Source organism: Gnatocerus cornutus, chromosome 6, assembly GCF_029298725.1.
Source record: "Gnatocerus cornutus isolate USDA-ARS CGAHR chromosome 6, icGnaCorn1.1, whole genome shotgun sequence".
NCBI classification, from domain to species: Eukaryota; Metazoa; Arthropoda; class Insecta; order Coleoptera; family Tenebrionidae; genus Gnatocerus; species Gnatocerus cornutus.
In genome coordinates, this window is record NC_142238.1 from 7,981,600 (window position 1) to 7,999,906 (window position 18,307).

The 18,307-nt window shown below is 35.4% G+C and overlaps 1 protein-coding gene across 1 annotated transcript; it reads left to right on the forward strand.

The window, feature by feature from the left end:
- The first annotated feature begins 1,676 nt into the window (after positions 1–1,676).
- LOC148172602 (uncharacterized) lies at positions 1,677–10,844 on the forward strand. Its single transcript, XM_088039030.1, has 2 exons — positions 1,677–1,713; positions 10,206–10,844. Exon 2 carries the CDS (start codon positions 10,459–10,461, stop codon positions 10,822–10,824), a length of 366 nt encoding a protein of 121 aa, XP_087895156.1. The 5' UTR covers positions 1,677–1,713; positions 10,206–10,458; the 3' UTR covers positions 10,825–10,844.
- The last annotated feature ends 7,463 nt before the right edge of the window (positions 10,845–18,307 follow it).

Genomic DNA, 18,307 nt, shown 5'->3' on the forward strand with positions numbered 1-18,307 from the left:
CCATCTTGTATTAATAAACAAAAGGATCTAAAATGGTCACTCAATCGTAAAGCATCTAAACAAATCTTATAAGAAGTTTTTTTCAGGTTATTCCTAACTTTAATTGTATTTTGCGGCACAATGTTTGAAGTTCTAATAAAATGAATCAAACCTTTCAAAACTTGAAAACAGAGAGATAGGTGGAATAAAAACTCCAAATCCACGTGAGTTTTTCCTAAAAGAGAATCCACAGAAATGTCGTGTTCATTAATTCCAAGCTACTCGTAATCGGAAAAAATAAAGTAAAGACCAAAGAATTACAACACCGAGCAATAAAACTTGGATCCAATATTCATGATCTTACAGTGTGACAAAAATAAGGAGCGCAAGTTTTATTAGAGTGTTGAAAAGCGCATATTATAAAAAGTTGCACCAACAAGCGGCTGCTAATGACAGTCATTAAATTTAACTGCTAATTTATATACGGTTTAAAATCGTAATTAAGAAAACATTGATTTAAGACTTTAAGGTAATAATTTCCACATTTTCCCTTGTCTAACTTTCGTATCCATCGCTTTCCAGTAAAACGCTAAAAATACTCACACACTAATCGCACAACGTAAACGACATCACATCATACATCACTTGCTACTTACGACATGCACTCTTTTTAGACACTTTCCGACAAACAACCGGAAAATCGATCTATTTTCGTAACTTTCCACGGTATTTTTGGCCAATAACATCTTTACTCATTTCACAAAAATGTTCATAGCATTGTTGGAATTGAACGTTCGCATATGAAAAATAAATAAGAATAAGGTTAATAGACGTTTCGCATTCAAGAATCCAAAGCAATTTTTTGTTAGACTTAAAATAAACAGATTCATTCAATTTTGCGGACATTTTCGCAAATATTTATGCTAAAATGTTTCACCATGAAGTGTACGAAGAGCAGATTGCTTGTTACCGCGCTCATTAGATGAATGACAGCAAAAATTGAAGGAGCTACTTTAAATTTAGACTTTAGATTAGGTCCCAAAACTGAACCTTGCACGTAGAAATTTAACAGGAAATGATTTTAGTGAAGAAATCCAGCTGTTGCATCTTTGAAATCTAGTTTTACTAGTTAAAGACATATAGATATGTCTACAAGCAGTTGGAAGTGTGAAGGTAATAATAATTCTAAATTACTACTAAACTATTATCATTTGACTGTTACGACTGTGAAAATAAATTCCAGAGTTTTACTTTAGTCTTTACACGACTGTTTACGATTGAAATAACAGTGAAATGCAAATAATAAATTTAATGTTCGAAAAATACAACTGTGAGGAAGAGTGGATTATGAATGGGGCAAGTTGTGAAAGAGAAAATAATTCGCTTCTAGGCTGTTCTGAAAATCTGCTTATCCACTGCTTTAGCGATAAAAATATTACGTTTTATTTCCATTCATGCAAGATTGTAGTTAATTATCTGACAGTTTCCGGAAAGGCTGGAAGTCGAAGTTCCGGGAAGCATGATGAGATTGTTTTTGGAAGAACAAGTATGATAAACTCGACAAAGATCAAAATACGTCCCTTGCGCGTAGCTACCAAGTTAATAGGCAGTCAATTGGTTATACAAAGGCAAGCACAAACAATGATGTGTTTTTTTAGCGTCCACCTAATTGACTTATCTCAAGTGTCAGAGACACTGCAAGTAATACAGGAGATGACAATTAAGCAGCTTCTTGTAAGTAAGGTGTTCGTGTGCGGTTGTCCGACGTCGTTTCTTCTTTCTCGCTTCGTGTACTAGCGAAGAAGCGAGAAGGTCGAAACGTAGATGGAAATTTGTGCTGTTACATGTGTGTTGATAAGACGATGTGAGGTATGCGGTGTGTCCAGTATAACTTATATTTAATTAGCCGGTGATCCCTAAGAAAATCGGCGCTCGTGAGCTATATATCACAGTTGGCAAGGCAAAACAATGGAACGGATAGACACAAGCGACTTGATTGTAGTGCCAAGTAACCGTCAAATTGGTTTATTTAACGCTATTTTTCCACTAAAACGTCGAGGAAGTGTTTTTAACGAGCATTGTTCTTCCAAGCATAATTCTTTTAAAATACACCGAAAATATGCCGACAACTCAATAAGTATTAAATTGAGCGTGTCCAGGTAATCTGATACTTAATTAGTGATCGGTACGATTATCTTTTGAAAGCAGAAAATTGCTGTGTTATTGTGTCACATTTTAGCCAATTAAGTTGTATGTTAAACTAATGATCGATGACTAATGGTCAAAATGACTTGTTGTCCATCAACATCAAATCATTTACACAAAGTGACGACTTACCCAAATATGGATAAATCGTTGGGCTTTGCTTAATAAGCACCAAGTGGTGATGAGTTCTGCCAGCCGGAGGGCTTCTATTATTTATAACACCGATATTAGTTGAAACCACAGGGCAGTCTTCCTTTGCGGGACCCATTATTAGAAAGGCTAATGGCCCCTCAGAACAGCAATTACTTCAAACTGCTGCTATTCTGTTGATTTTATCCTCGGAAAAGACAAACGTCCATTTATTTTCTTTGCTAGTTCCATCGCAATTGTTGAAAAAAAATGTATGGAGAAGCCTTTAAAACTTTTCAAAATAACGTTAAATGGAGCGTTCTAAAGTCAGTTGACTATGACGAAGCAAATGGAAGGTACTGTGATGCAGAAGACAGGTGAATTGTATTATTAGCTTTCTTAGGTATCCAAACAATGCAATGCGGATTTTATTTGTTGTGCGCGAAGTTGGCCTTCGTTAAAAACAAGATTTTTCCAATCTCTACTAATAAAATTCTTATTTTATGTAATAAATCTCATTAAAACAATACTTTAATCAAAAGGATGAATAAAATGTTTACAACAATACTTTATTCACACTGTTATTGACAACGCGAATAAAGAAATTAAAATTCCCACTACCATTAAAGTTTTCGTTGCTACAGAATGGCTTGTTTGTAAAATACGTGACACTTCTGCAATTTGCCAAAGCTAAGCAATCGTTTTTTTAATCCTACAAAATTGGCAAAAAATTGTATGATACACGTGAATAAACTAATTTTATACACTCGTCGTTATTCACTTAAACCTTAAATAGATATTCCAATTTTAAGCACGATTCATAACGTCGCTGTTACCAAAAATCGATGAAAGTAATGAGAAATCGCATGATGTGATAATACGAACCAAAATGAAATCAAGCGCAATTTTTCAGTAATCCAATTTAACCAAAAATTGTTTTTTATGAAAAAATTAAGATATATTACGTCCCTATGTTTTAACAGGGACGATAATAAATGCGGCTTTTATATGAGCTTAAAAATTAATTGTGATTTGATATCATAATAAAAAAAACAGTAATTTGATCAAATTGTGGAAAAATAGATACAAAATTATCATAATTTGGGCTAGAACTCGTTTTCGTATGGTAATCAAGTTATTAACATGGAAATGCTAAATATGCTGCTTTATATTTTTATATACAATGTAAAACCAGACCATTCCAATTCCACAATAATTGAAATCGTAAACCTTCCTATCTATAGCTTTTCCTTATCCGTCCATAGGGTCAGTCACTTATTGTCTTCCTATCTCTGGCCTTATCACTTCTAATGGCCAATTCCCAATGGCATGTCCACACCACATCCTTACAAAAAGATATTATTCAAATTCTAGTGGAATTAAGTGGAAGAATATCGCTTGCCTGATCGAAAGCAAGACGTTTTACCACATTTACATGAATATCTTATGCATGCCTAGTAATGCACTTGGGGCAGCTGAGATCCAATGCGAATTTAATTAAGGCTTATCAATAGAAAAATGGCAAAAAAAGAAGAGACTTTTAACACATCGAATGCTGCAATCGCTGTCAGGTGGTCGGAAAATTAATCGCTGCTGTCATTTTAGACCATCAAGAGGACCGATCTCCATTTGAATAAAACGTTTTCGGCCAAAAGAGCGGTAATTAGGAGCGAATGGGACCTCGAGGTTCCAGTTTTGTTTGTGATTGTAATGAATCTTGAGAAGTGTCGATCATTGCTTCGAGGAATGTAATAAAGCTTGTAGTTGGGTGACAAAAAATACATTTGAAATTGTGATACTCGTAGACGATGAGAAAAAGTAGACAATATAAACTGAGTTATGTGACAGGTGTCCATTCAGGAAAATCTTTGCTTGGGAGAGTATCAATATTAATGCCAACGTCGATAAATTATATACGAGTCTAACTATCAATCAATTTCTTATTCAGGTTCTATTTTTGTTAAATATTTGTTGGGGCCCACCTAGACGCCGGATGTAATTTTGAGCACTGACTTTAAAGTATCTAACTATCTAATAATTCCGCCTTTTTTAAATAAAGCTTTATGAAAATGTTAATTAGATCATTGATACGTTTACGTTTATGTGATCTGTTTAATAGGTTGTCCCACACTTATTTTAATGAGTGATAATAACATCCTGTACGCGAATGTGAGGTACTCACTTAATTATAGTAATGCTAACGAGAGCGATCTTCATAATTACACTTTACAGAAAGAAGCTCAAGAGTAATGACATAATTTCAATTTTACAGTAGAGCCCAAAGTATGCAAATGCGTGCATATACAGGCTCGTACCGTTACCACAGAGCCTTTTATGTTCATCTGCAACATTTAGTAGATACCAAATCTGATTACCTAAACGAATCATGTTGTCAAGCGTCAAGCTATTACAGAAGAGAAGCTGTAACTGTAGTAACACTTATTGTTCCATTTCTGGAACAACTTGTGTGTGAGAGTACAGTAATGGTCTTTTTAACCGTCCCGCAGTTGCTACTTTTAGCATAAACCCAGCAACTGCTTAATAAGCGTCGAATCCGAAGAAGAAATGTTTGCTGTTTGCTCAGCGTTAATTATTGAGTTTACCCTAGTAGTTATCGTTGCCGCGTGTCCTGGAGACTGCGTCGATGCGTCTGGCGAGTTACCTTTGGTGGCGCGGTTTGACTGACAGTCTTTTCCACCGCATTTGCCATGGGGGCTTTAGCACGCGAACAAACCCGTTGCACTGATCGAGATGCATCTGCAAGCGCCTTCATCGGAGCACTGACTAAGCTCAACCCGTTGTATAGTGACATTTTTACCATCCGGCAAATTGCTAGCTAAGAGCTGGAGGGCTTCTAGCGTCGATCGCTATCTCGCGATTTCGTATGCGCAACGCAAAGTATAGAATTTATGCACGTTATTACAGAAGAGATCGCTGGTAATACCGTCATTGAATATCTGCGAATGATTCCAGAGTTTTAAAATCCTGATGTGTAAAAAGCGAGCTTTATGTAATTGCTCGCTTTAGTTGTATCGAATTAAGGCGGTGCTGATGATGCAGAATCATTCAAGTTGTAAATTGGCTCATGGTGAAGACGTTGCGAAAGCAAATCCGAGGTTTCCATTCGATCTTATCGGGTTACCTCACCGCTATCCGCGTGCCGAAGAATTATTTATCGGATTAGCAGATCGGCTGATCAGATGAACTGGAGGAAAATCAGACCTTGCTGCATGACTTGGTAATAGAAGGAGGAAGAGATTGAACGATAAAGAGGTGTCGTAGACGTGCGTGACAGTCACCACCTTGCCAATTGTACTGTAATTATGAGACTTAAACCGTATAATTTCTTACAAAATATCGTATTATGCAGGAACGATGACACGAGCAGTATGAAATTTATTACAACTGAAGAATGATTTGTGGCACGATTTCTGCGAGCAAAATTACGATTTTCTTCGATTTATTATACTGATTTGGTTCGAATTGTACGGTTTGATCAGTTAATTTGTAATAGTTGTTATCTCTTAATTTTCTTGAAAGGGTAACTATTCTAGATGTGTTTCCTGCATGCAAAGTTCACGCATTTACCGCTGAAAGAGATAAAACTTCATGCAGCAGTCTTCTTAATTGATGTAATAATTTTACTCGCCAGGGAAATTTATCTCGTAATTGAAAATTTCTCCGCCGGTACGTTTATGTCGTTTCATAAATAAGGCTAATCTATTTATGGAAGTTGGAATTTTGACAGAAGCGAAAATATTAGATTAAAATCTTTGATATTTTTGTTTATGCAAAGTGGACAAAATTACCTACTTCTAATCTACTAATAAGTAAGTAATTATTTACGATAAGTATCCGTATATGGGCATATGGAAATTAATTAAATGCGGTCAGGAATTAAAAAAAAGTGTCCCATTAGCAGTATACTTTCACTGTTTGCCGTTAAAATGACCATTTTTTTGAGTCACAAGTTTGAAAATCATTTGTTTTAATTACGTTAAAGTGTTGAATGTGACAGTAAATGTGGTGTGTAAATCATGAAAAGGAATCAAAATAATTGTCACAACGGAGTGTTTATTCTCGGCGAATACCGAAAGCTTGCGAAGGGGACAGCTCTCTGCATTAATCTGCATCGAATTCTGTTCATAATATGACTTATTGGATGGTCAAAAGCCAGTTTTTAATTTTATTTATGGTCATGCATATTTAGAGTCTAAAGCGAACAGGTAGAGCCAGCCTTGAACTTGCAGTTTTTTTGTTATAATATTAAAGCGACAGATCCAATATGGTGGAAGATTTTATGTATTCATAGTCAATTCTTGTTTAGTGAAGACTTTGGCCAAAAAGGTCAGTACTCCGTTAAGTGTCGCTTACAAATCGAGAACAAAGAGGAAGTAAATTAGAAAATGCTAAGGGAGCAATAAATTTCCCACTTAAGTATCGCAGACGTCACGTAAAATCAATCACTATAAATTAGTATTAAAGGATAAAAAGATAATTGAAATACTTGTGCAAATGTATACGCGGTAGCTCTAAAAAGAGTGATTGAGTGTCTTGCAGTAAATATATCACAGGAAAATTGGCCACTAAAGGTGTGGTTACGCTGTAAGAAGACAAATTCATTTCTTACCGCAAAAACCGCAGCCGTACGCCTTCTTGCGGTTCTAGAGAAATAAAATGGTAATTTGTTAATAAACCGGCCGGTGGAAACGTATATATGGCGGTTATCAAGACAGACACATTGTTTGGTCACACTGTATCGGATACAATGGTACAAGAATAGGTACCTATTAAGGTATAGCAGCTCGGTGCTGGAACCATTGTTCACCTCTGCTACAAACAGCAATAAATTAGTTATATTTTTATAAAAAGCTCTGCTTTATAAGATCTAAGTCTAGCTCTGTATACAATATGGTAATAAAGCAGGTCGCTAACTAAACGCGTTGAGATGAATATCGAACTATTTTTAATACCGTACCTATTGTATTGTTAAACTGCGTTTTGCAATTATGGCCGTTTTTAATTGCATTGTTTCTATGGGTCGATCTTAAAAATATTGCTGCGCCGTTAAATAGAACACTTGCGCGGTTAATTGCAACTCGTCTCGATCGATTAAAAATAAATAAGATTTCTTCTATTGTTACAATTAGAGGTTTATTATTTCTCGCTTTACTGGATGCGTTGACTGACCATTGTCATCTTATCAGAATCGGAAGATCACGAATGTGCAGTTAGACAATGACGAAGTCGGAACGGTAGCTAAAACCAACTGTCACATTAATTTCAATCCGAACCTTATCTTCACTGAGATCATGTTTGTTGCTTACGTTTGTTCCTGCTGTCTCTGATTGACAACTTCTGATAATGATAGATGCACACAACCGTTCGACTAGAGATGATAGACCGACTATGCAACAAAAATTATACTGGGTTAGGTCAAATCATACTCTAAAGCCAAGCGCATACTTGCTAAGAAGTCGTTTTTGAATAATCTCCACATCTTTTAATTTCACATTGAAATGAGTTTTGTGGTTAAACCTTCAATCACAATGCAAATAGATTGCCATTGTTCGACTGCATTCGCTACATATCTGAATCACTTGATACAAATCAATCGGAATATAGATAGCAGTAATGAAAAACGGCAAACATGCATGGAGTGCTGCCGGCAACTACGATCCTTACATACTTGCCAAGTGTATCGGATTAGTTGAATAGCAAGAACTGCCTGATTTAACTCAAGACAACTCAACAATTTTCAACGAAGCAATGCCTCATGGAGCGTGCCGGGAAGTTTATGGTGTAACATTGCTGAAGCGATTGCCATTATATTGTCGAATGAAAAAATCGAACGACCAACTAATTCCACACTTATTTAAATAACTAACGAACAAGATCTTGTAGCCCTCCATTCCAATTAACAAATGCAAGAAGTAGGTAGATGTAAAAATGTATTTTGACATATTTGGATTACATGGTAGAAACTTGAGAGGCGTGGTTTTAGATCCCACCCAGGACAACGTGGACTTTTTCTTGTTGACTCATGTTGATTTCAACTATTGTTCATAACACATAAATTATAACAGTACAGTTCAATAGGTATAATGCCTTGGTTAACTGAATTTCATTATGAAGTTATATTTCTAAACTCTTAATCCTACAGTCTTGAATCAGCGTGTAACTAAAACTGTTATTTAAGTGACATTGATTTTATTAAACTATTTTTTTGAAATATTTACTTAGGTGTGTTTAAAGGGATCGTAACTGCGCAAATTGCATCTTTTATGTCGAGCTGTTCAATAAGAAATTCGTAGTTTCTTAGGTTTTCAGGTTTCTGATTCCGAAAATTGCTGGATCCACAATTTTTATATTTTAAATCTTTGCAGTTTTTATTTCCATGCAGTTTTGTATTCTACGACTACCTAAATAGTATGGTAATAGATTTTTATGCGTAATTTCTGGTTCTGAGTTTCCCGCATATTCAGTTTGTTATGCTATAAGAATTTTTAATAAACTGAAAATTAAGAAAAATGAAAGATTTGGACTGTAACAGCTAAAAAAGAATAACTCGGAAACTGCGAACATTACAGTCCGCTATTTCTAAACGGATCGTTTTAAAGTAGAAAAAAAAGTACCTATGGAAATTAAAAAAAAAAAACTGATTTTGGAATGAACTGCTGTTATCACGATAACAGAATTTTCGTACTAACTAACGAGGTAGTTAAATAAATTCAATTATCTGTGATTAATAATTTTGTTTGACATCCTGCTTTGTTCTTAAGTTACTATTTTTGTTTTACTGCATGTTTAGTCTGCTCTGAATTTATTAATGATTCTTCCTTCATTAAAGCATAAAGCGTTTAAAATTTCGGATTTAACATTCAACTAATGAAATTGGAAGATGACATTGACAAGTGCCACCGATTTGTCATTACCTTATTTTAATTGAGACCTGCGGATAAATTGGAACAAGAATTTCGAAAACGTATGAAAATTGATAGTACCTACCGAGGATAACGCATAAGTACAGTGATTGGCACTTTAAGACATTGATTTCCATCATTCAAATAACTGCTTAAAATGCATTAGTGGTTGTTTATATGATCACTTCATGTATGTTATATTGGTCGGCTGTTGCCTTAAATAATTAAAAAAAAACAAAATTTAACAGTCTTTAATATTGTTTGTTCATCTTGACTTTGTGCTTTTATCATAGTCAGTGTAGATTGTTTCCTTTCCCATTCGTATTTTGATTTTTTTTTTTTTGGTTTTGACATAAAAATCAACTTATTTACCCACCATTTTTTTCGGCACTATGATAAAAAAAATCTCTTTTATTTCCAAAAAAAAGATAAACAAAATTTGTTGCAATTTTCAAAATAACTCTAAATTCACGCTTTTTTTTCGAAAACCTATCAATCACTGTCTACATTACCCTAGTTACATGTATATACGTTATTAATAATTTGAAAACGAGGGCCAAAATATCTCCTGTAGTTTATACAGGTGATTCACCTTAGACTTTCGAGTCTAATATTTTTGTTTCTTGTGAACGGGTTTTAATTAAATTAAAAACCAAGATAACTGAAGCGGTAAAGATTGATTCTGCATTGAAGACGACACTCTTTTCTTAAAAAAGGTTAATTTATTTGTCTAAATTTAAATTTAAATGATTTGAAAATCAACCTTTATCTTATAAAATGGTAATAATAACATGCGTTTGCTTAAAATCAATCTAACAAGTCCAGTTTTCAAGAAAAAGAGCAACAACTAATTTGTTGTCAAAAATGTATTTTATAATTTCCCACTCAAATCAATTATATTATATTCAAAGCATATTTTTATTATGTAAATGTGTCGTGTTATATTTATTTTAATTTTATCATTTTCAGAGCCGTGGCGAGGATCATCACCATGAAGCATCTCAGATAAAGTAAAAGGACCTAATGATTGTTTTCGATCTGTAGACCGAAACGTAGTGCACCTGTTATTGCATTTATTAAATTATGTTTTATTGTGGAAGGTTCATGCATAATTAATCTTGAAAACATAACGTTCATGAAAAAACTGAGCACATTATATTGCAGCTGGTTTTGAATTGATCGCAAAAAGATTATTTTCATTAAAAATATTTTTTCTTGGCACATGGTCTACTGTAAAATGCTAGACAGCATGGAGGCAGGTGCAAACAATGTTCGATATCTGACAAAAATAAAGTTTAAGTGGCCGTGGATCAAAATAATTTACAATCGCGCAATGTACATGCGTGCGACAATAAAACGGCGATGTTGCAGTCCGAATAAACTGACAAAGAGACATCAACCTGAAAATTATAGGATCATAACTGGTGTCACGGTTTCTCCGGTAATAAAATTTATATTGAAGGAATTAATGACTCTTCGTTTTGCAATATGTAATTCCAATAATAAGGAGCGATGCTATGCAGAATCTCGAGCGTTGTACAGAAGACACAGTCGAAACAAATCGGCTTGTATACAAGAAGCGCAGTAAAATTTATTTTCGTTCGTCAGACATAACTGAACTCAGTTGCTGGATTAGGAAATGGTCGTAGGTGAAATCAGCTGACCTGTTTCGTAGGTGTGCTAACTTTTCGAAAGTAACGGATTCTAGATGCATATATGTAAAAATACGCCATTTTTTCGCGCATCGTCATCTTCGAACTACGCCTTATTTTCGGTCACTGTTACTGTTAATTCTCAGAGATCGGACCGTTTAACTTTAATTACCAGGTCCAAACCCGTAATTTGGTGACATTTATGAAGCCATCAAAGCACTCAATTTTGTCTTAATTACCGTTTAATGTAATAGAAGCGGTTAATACTAATCAACCTCAGACAAATATGACACGTGACTTTAACAAATGAGACGTTCTTCATCAACTGGTGAAAGGATCTTGGATCTATATTAGGAATTCGCTTGGGATTGAAACGCCGTTTTGGTGGCAACAAGAGAAATATGACTCAGGACTCAGTTTATTTCTAGTTAAAGTTATTCAAATTAACTGAATAATTTTCTCTGATCAAAGCGGATCTTGAAGTGTCGCCTTTAATGGGAAGAAGGCGACGTTTACGTATTAAGGGTGTAACAAGCTGTTAATGCGAATGACGAATACAATATTGTTTTTAATAATTGACAAACGAGTTGCGTAACTATTGCGTACTTACAAGGAAACATCCACTTTTGATCCGCGAAGATGATAAAAGGATTCAAGTTTCCATCAAGGTTTATGGTTAATTACGCCAGTCTACCGACGGAACATCTTTAAGGAACCCCAAATTAAACAGTTAAACAGAGTTCTGATACTACCCTTGGCTTAAAGAAGCAATTTTAATGGCTAGAATTTGCATTCACGTGGCACCTTATCCTCCCAATTAGTCAGGGTTTTGAAAAAATCACACACCTCTGAATAAATCGGCTCTAATCATTGAATTTGATGCATTGTGCACCGAGACGCAATCACAATACCAGTAAGTATTTATCAAAGCAACAACCACCTGCATAAATGCCATGCCTCTTGAATGGTTACATGTATGATTAGAGTTTATTAATAGTAGGCATACAATGCAACGGATTCCTGTGCAACTTGCACACTTCTTAGGGTTCGAAAAGTCGATCGCCGTATTTGGATGCGTCGTCTTTGCCGTTTGCATATCATTAAACCTAATTGTGTTTGTGTATGGTGAGTGCAATTCACTATCTTCGACACAACAAATTCCACAACTTTAATAACAAGTTCTGGCGGTAATTTTAGTATAATATGATGGTATGGAGAGGTGTTAATGCCGTTATTAGACTTACAACGTTCAGTCGAAGTAACAGTGTTATTATCCTCGGCTGCTATTAGAGCGGCAGTGTGAGGTCTGACACAAACTTGGGGATCTTTAGAGGTGTCGAAATGACATGATGGGGTAATTAATGGTTTAAAGGAAGCAACTAATGGCAGATACAAATAAAAATGCATTTAATTGCACCTCTACACCAATTGTTCCTTTAGAAACAGAGTTTCCTAGTACATCTCGTTGGTTTTTACGAGATTCGACATCCTTAATTGAGACAGTCTCGCGCCACATCATAATCGCGTGCATTAGAACCTGTCGTCCGTTTGACAAATACCATGACATAAGCGTGCCAATTTATCTTTATAACATAATTCTGATTTATAATGAGATAAGTATCGATGACCGCATGCTTCCCGTTGTTTCTCGCCATCAAAAAATTGCTCTCGTGCCTCAGAAACGACTCCTGTTCATCCATCACAATATATTCGTTCCCTTCAAGTAAATTACGCTTAATTTGGTCATGCGTGTTTCGACGACGATACATTTATTAATAAATTCTGCTCGTTTAACATCATCAAATCGTCGATAATTACAAGAAGCTGCTGTCGTTCGTGTCAAGGAAAAACTGCAGAATAACAGGAATTAAACTAGTTTGCGTGGAGATTGCATGCAAATTGTTTAATGATTGCCTTTTTCAGATCGGTTATTTACAGTACTGCTACATTTTTTTGCTTCTTGCCGGATTAATTGGTCTGGGAGTCTGGCGTTCACTTGCACTAAATTATCACTGAAATTGACGCGGATTGGTATACGATCGACTGTCTTAGTAATAAACGATTCCAGTTTTTCACTTCTTAAAGAAACGAGAAGCTTGTATATCAACGGCTGTTGGAAATTGAGCAAGATTGACGCAAAAAAACTGCTAATTACTTAACATTTAGAGGGAAAAGTTTAATTTTGGGCATGAATAAACTTTGAGAAATCGATCTTATTACCATAACAAAGGTTTATAACAAAAATTCATTTATGCCATGGTAACGATTTGCGAAAATAATGTTTAATTATAAAACAGCAATTGTGTTTCGATAAAATCATTAAATTTTGGATTAAATCTGACTGGGTATTAATAATAATCAACATATACAATCAGAAACGGATCGGTACCGACAACTGAAATTACAATAAACACATTTTTATGGAAAAATTAGTGCTATACTCTTCACCTAAATTTAATGGAAGTAAAATTGGTGAAATCGCTTAGAAAATATTTATCTTATTAACCTGTTAAGTAACTCAGCGCATGCTGTTTATCCCGGCCCTGTTTCTTAGCAATTACATTTTTGATTTACATTCCGTGCGACACAGTTCCATGACAAAATAATGGATCGGTGAAATTTTGTTTTAATAACCAGCCGGAGACGTAATTATCGCAATAATTCACCACTCTGCATACCTACCACATATTCCAACAGACCAGTTTATAAACGCGAGCTTTTCTAATACCATTAAACGGAGTCATTGTATAAATTATCTGCAGACATTATTACGGGGCGCCATTAATCTATTAAACATCATAAATTCGTCAGTCAGATTGCACTTTGGAAATAGAGCAGAATAGCTGTTCGAATCTAACAATAAAATATTTACAAGTAGGTTACGCGGTTCGTTGTTTATAGACGAGTTTCACTGGACGTTTTATGGCGAGTTTTCGATAAAATTTGTCTTTGATCGTGTTTAATTCAATCTTAAAATAGATCGAATTTTTATAGTGTTATGACTTCATGGGAATTAAGCGAAAATACCCGCAAGAAGATTCGTGCAGATTAAGTAATTAAAGTCAACGAGTCCTCGAAGAGGCTATTAAAAAGAAGAATTTTTAACAAATTTTATGAGAGGAGGCGCAGAAATCTCGGCGGCAAACGACAGTTTTAATTATAACATTGTTGATTTTATCGCACTTCCAAGTATAATTCTAAAACAATATCTTAGGAGAGGTGCTGCATTTGTGGCAGTAATTGTACCAATCGGTAAACGGTCCGTGTAGTTTTTTTTGTATTGAGCGTAGCCAATGGTACAATTTTTTAAAATTTTTGAATATGTTAGACATAAATTTTGGTTTAAGTACTCGCAGCAGCTAGCGGTTGTTCCCAGGTGCATAAATTGTTGATCACGTTAAGTGTTTGTTGGTAACATATTGTTCAAGCCTCTGCATCCAGGAGCCCGGTTCAGTTATTGTATGCAGCATCCACTGCCATATTTTCTCCAGCAATAGACATCCGATTATTCAAACATAAACATACCCCATTCACTTGTACAAATATCTCCCATTATGAGAGCATTGTAGTCTTCTGTGTAAAGTAGCTTGTTTAGTGTACAAACGTCCTTAAATAGCAGCAGCTCTTGGAGAGAAGTGTGGTGTACGTTCCTGTCTATAATTCAGTCATTTTATTTCTGTTTAACAATACTATTTTCCATAGCATTAAGTGACACGCTGAGCCCGTCATTATAATAATGCAGAGCATCCGTCGCGAGCCGTGCCCACGGAAAACGCAATGGGCCCACGCGGCCGTTGGCGGCCATCTGGTCTCTTCTTCTTCATTCAGACCGCGAATAAACTCAATTTGTTAGCCTCATTCATTCAGATATACACTGAATCATATGGCCACACTGATTGGAACCTAATTTATACGTCCACTACGTCATAAATCTCAATTACCGCGACTCCTGCCGTCAAACATAAGGGTAGGTCATAAAGATCGGGTTGTCGGCGGCGACCACAGACGCTCCATCCACCGAAATCTCTCCGACGACTCATTTGTAACCCGCAAAGAGGTGGAACGAATCGAAGGCGAAATCACGCTTTGAATTGTGTTTTCTTTAATAAAAGATTTGGGAAAAGGCATATTTTATGTTTACGTAGGTGAGATTCGGTTGCCTGATTTATTTTAGTTGGGAAACAATGTTGCTTTAATTTTTAAACGATCCGATCGAAGGACTGGAGCGGTGGAGGTTTCTCATTTTTACCAAGGAAACTTCGTGGGCGCCTACATAATGGTTATACAAATCACCTTATTTGTATCGGATGTGTTTATATGCTTAATCGTATCCAATAATCGAAGTACAAATAGACATTCCGTTTAAAAATTTGGTTTTCATTAATCTGAAGATAATTTCACAAGAAGTAACCGTCCCATTCTGAGAATGGTTGAAAAGACTTTGAAATATGACCAGTGTGATTCTATGGCAAGCTATTAAACAATATGGGGCGATAAGTGCGCTCCTGCGGTGCTCTTCACAGTGTTACATCAACTTCGTGTTGAAACCATTACCAAACGAAAGTCGGTCATAATTGTAGAGACAGAAAGAGCAACAAGCTCGGCAATAGACTTAAATGACTACCACTTGATCCCTGGGTCGCGCTCTCCTGTCGGTCTCGACCCGTCTGAATCATGTCTCGTAATGAATGAAGTCTACGAATTTTACTCCATTAATTGTATTTTTCTTCTCTTTATCAGCACCTTTCCGGCCTGATGAATAAGTAATTAGATTTATTAGTCTTCTCCCTCATTAAAGCCAAAGCGACGTTTATGAGTTTTAATGCTTCCAAAAGAAAAAAGATTCTGCGACAGTTACATTTTATCTCCTCTGGTAAGTATTTTATCGCTTATGTAATGTTACGTTAATTTCATAAAATTTGATTGATACTTAAGTGCGTGTTGGATAATGATGCTTCGTATACACATAAAGTAGAACTGTAAAATGTGATTCTTAAACGACTTTAAAAACTTAATTACCGCGTTCTTATTGAGGCAACGATAAATTTATTGCAAATACGAGAACCGTAATATTTGTAACGAGGATGGGATATTTTTAACGAGTAATTAGCTCGTCTTAACGACCCTCTCAATATTATTGCAGGGAATATAAATACAGATGTTCATTGTGGAACAGAGATTTCAGAAAGTGTCATCTTAAACAAGAATAGGACGTTGACCACGCGACTTATCATACTAAATCAAGGACCTCAAAACTTGAGATTTACGCAAAGCTTAATGTTGCTAATAATGATGAGAATTTTACGATGTTTCAGCTGGAAACAGCGAAAAGTAGTCAGTTATCGCCGATAAATTTCCTTGTTTCGGACATTAAAGCCTCGTTTGGACATCATCAGGTCATCACTAGGCCAATACGGTATGGAAATTAATACTACAATTGTGTAAAAATTGGAAATTCTTTCTATTTTCTATTTTGATTATGCTAAAATATTGCGGATCTGTACGAAGTGAAAAATTCAAAATTATCCTTGACAACTTCCTGAATATTTGTACCTAAGTATTTGATATTAATTTACTAATTTACTTTTTTAAAGAGTTTTTTATATAATTTTTAGGTAGGTACTACAGCTTGAATATCTAAATCACACGCGATTTAAAGTAGTGCTAGTTTGATAGGGAAATCTCTCGTAAAAATAGAGTTATTTAAATGGTAAATTATACGACCGCAATAATTGAAATTCAATGCATTGACTGACGTTTTAAAACCTGGTTTGTTAAGGTGTGTACATTTATAAATTCAATTCTAAACCAATCAAATTCAAACGTCTAGTTGATTGGTTTAGACAGACCTATTCTGAACTAGTTGCGAATTGCCAATAGAGCTCAACTGTAATTTATTTTGTAATTTAGTGTGAGCCGCCTAAACTTGGAATTTAGGACTCCTTCGTTTCTCTTTACCACTTGATAAATGTGGCCCATCTGATCAGTAGTAGTAAACATAAAAACCGATAATAAATTTCTCGTTCTATTGTTAACGTGATTTACCTCAACTTCTTTGTTGTTTCTTGGTGTATGCCTCAAGTCAGTGTCTCTCATTAAAATATTTTACAGTGACTTTCAATTTTTGCGGTTTATTGTTGGTTGTATTTAAAGTAAATGGTTTACTAGCTGGAAGTGTACTAACGCAAGAACGGCATTTTCTCTTAAACCACACATGATGAAATAAAACGCGAAAAGATTTCCGCCTGAAGCCACATAAAATGCCTCCATGAAGTAAACAAGACAGTTAAATATGTGTCCTTGTGCCCGTCCAACACTCATTCATTTCGAAATGGACAAATTGTTCATGCTTAGAACCAAGCCAAGTGCACATTATCATGTGCTTTGCAAATTTAATTACACCGATCAATTGAATTCCCTCTTACAGCGTCCCTGTTCATTAACGTCTTTGCTCCCTGAGGCTGTCGAAGCCGTGCACAAGCAATCACTGTATTAAATGCTATTGTTTATGTACTCTTACATATCATTAAATGGTAAATTGCCACTAATTATTAATTGTTATAGACTTGCCCCGCTACGACTCTTGCTTTCATGAGAGAAAAACGTGAAAATGCATTTCGTTATTTTTATTAACACAAGGTTCAAGGACGGTGCAATAATTGAAACGGTCTCTTCGTTGCGACTTTAACTGTTTTAATCAGTTTATTGCCAATCGTTGTTCGCATGGATACACTAGCGACAACCTGTTGAATGCAACTGAAACCTGAAACGCAACGTCGTTTGAAGTTCCTGAACGAAAATAAAAACGCGGGATAATCCTTCTATAAACATCAATATGCATGAGCGAGCTAAAAACAGTGGCCCAAGGACGAACCCCTGAGGTGCGCCGACACGGTTATTGTGAAAAGCGGTGGCCAAAGATAAATAAATCGCCACCAAAAGAAATTATGAAGAAGATAAAAGAAAAATAAAATAGTTGATCCACCACCACCAGATTAGTTAAAAGCAGTGACCAACTATTAATAAATCGTTAGATTTTATGTGACGTGAACAATCTTTTACGGGATTGCAAAAAAACCAAAAAACTCTTTAACGTTAGTCTAGCCGAGATATATGCAAATGCAAAAATATCAAACAACTATATTCATGTTCACTTCACGCTAGACGACGATTTGAAGATACAAGTACCAGCATGCAACGCCTCTACATCGGTCTCACATTTATTTATCGATTAATAAAATTCAATTACTCGCTTTATTGAAGGAATCATTATAATTATTATGATTACCGACACGTTTGGACCAAGAATGGATAGATTGTGGATTTTTACACCATTCTGGTAATTCATTAATTGCTTTTCGACAGTTAATTTTCCGTTATGGCCCATGTTGGAACAAAGGCCAACTGAGCAGGTTTCCC

Bases quoted from the DNA above. Each gene is read 5' to 3' on its own strand.
- LOC148172602 (XM_088039030.1), top strand. From the start codon at position 10,459: ATGGTCTACTGTAAAATGCTAGACAGCATGGAGGCAGGTGCAAACAAT.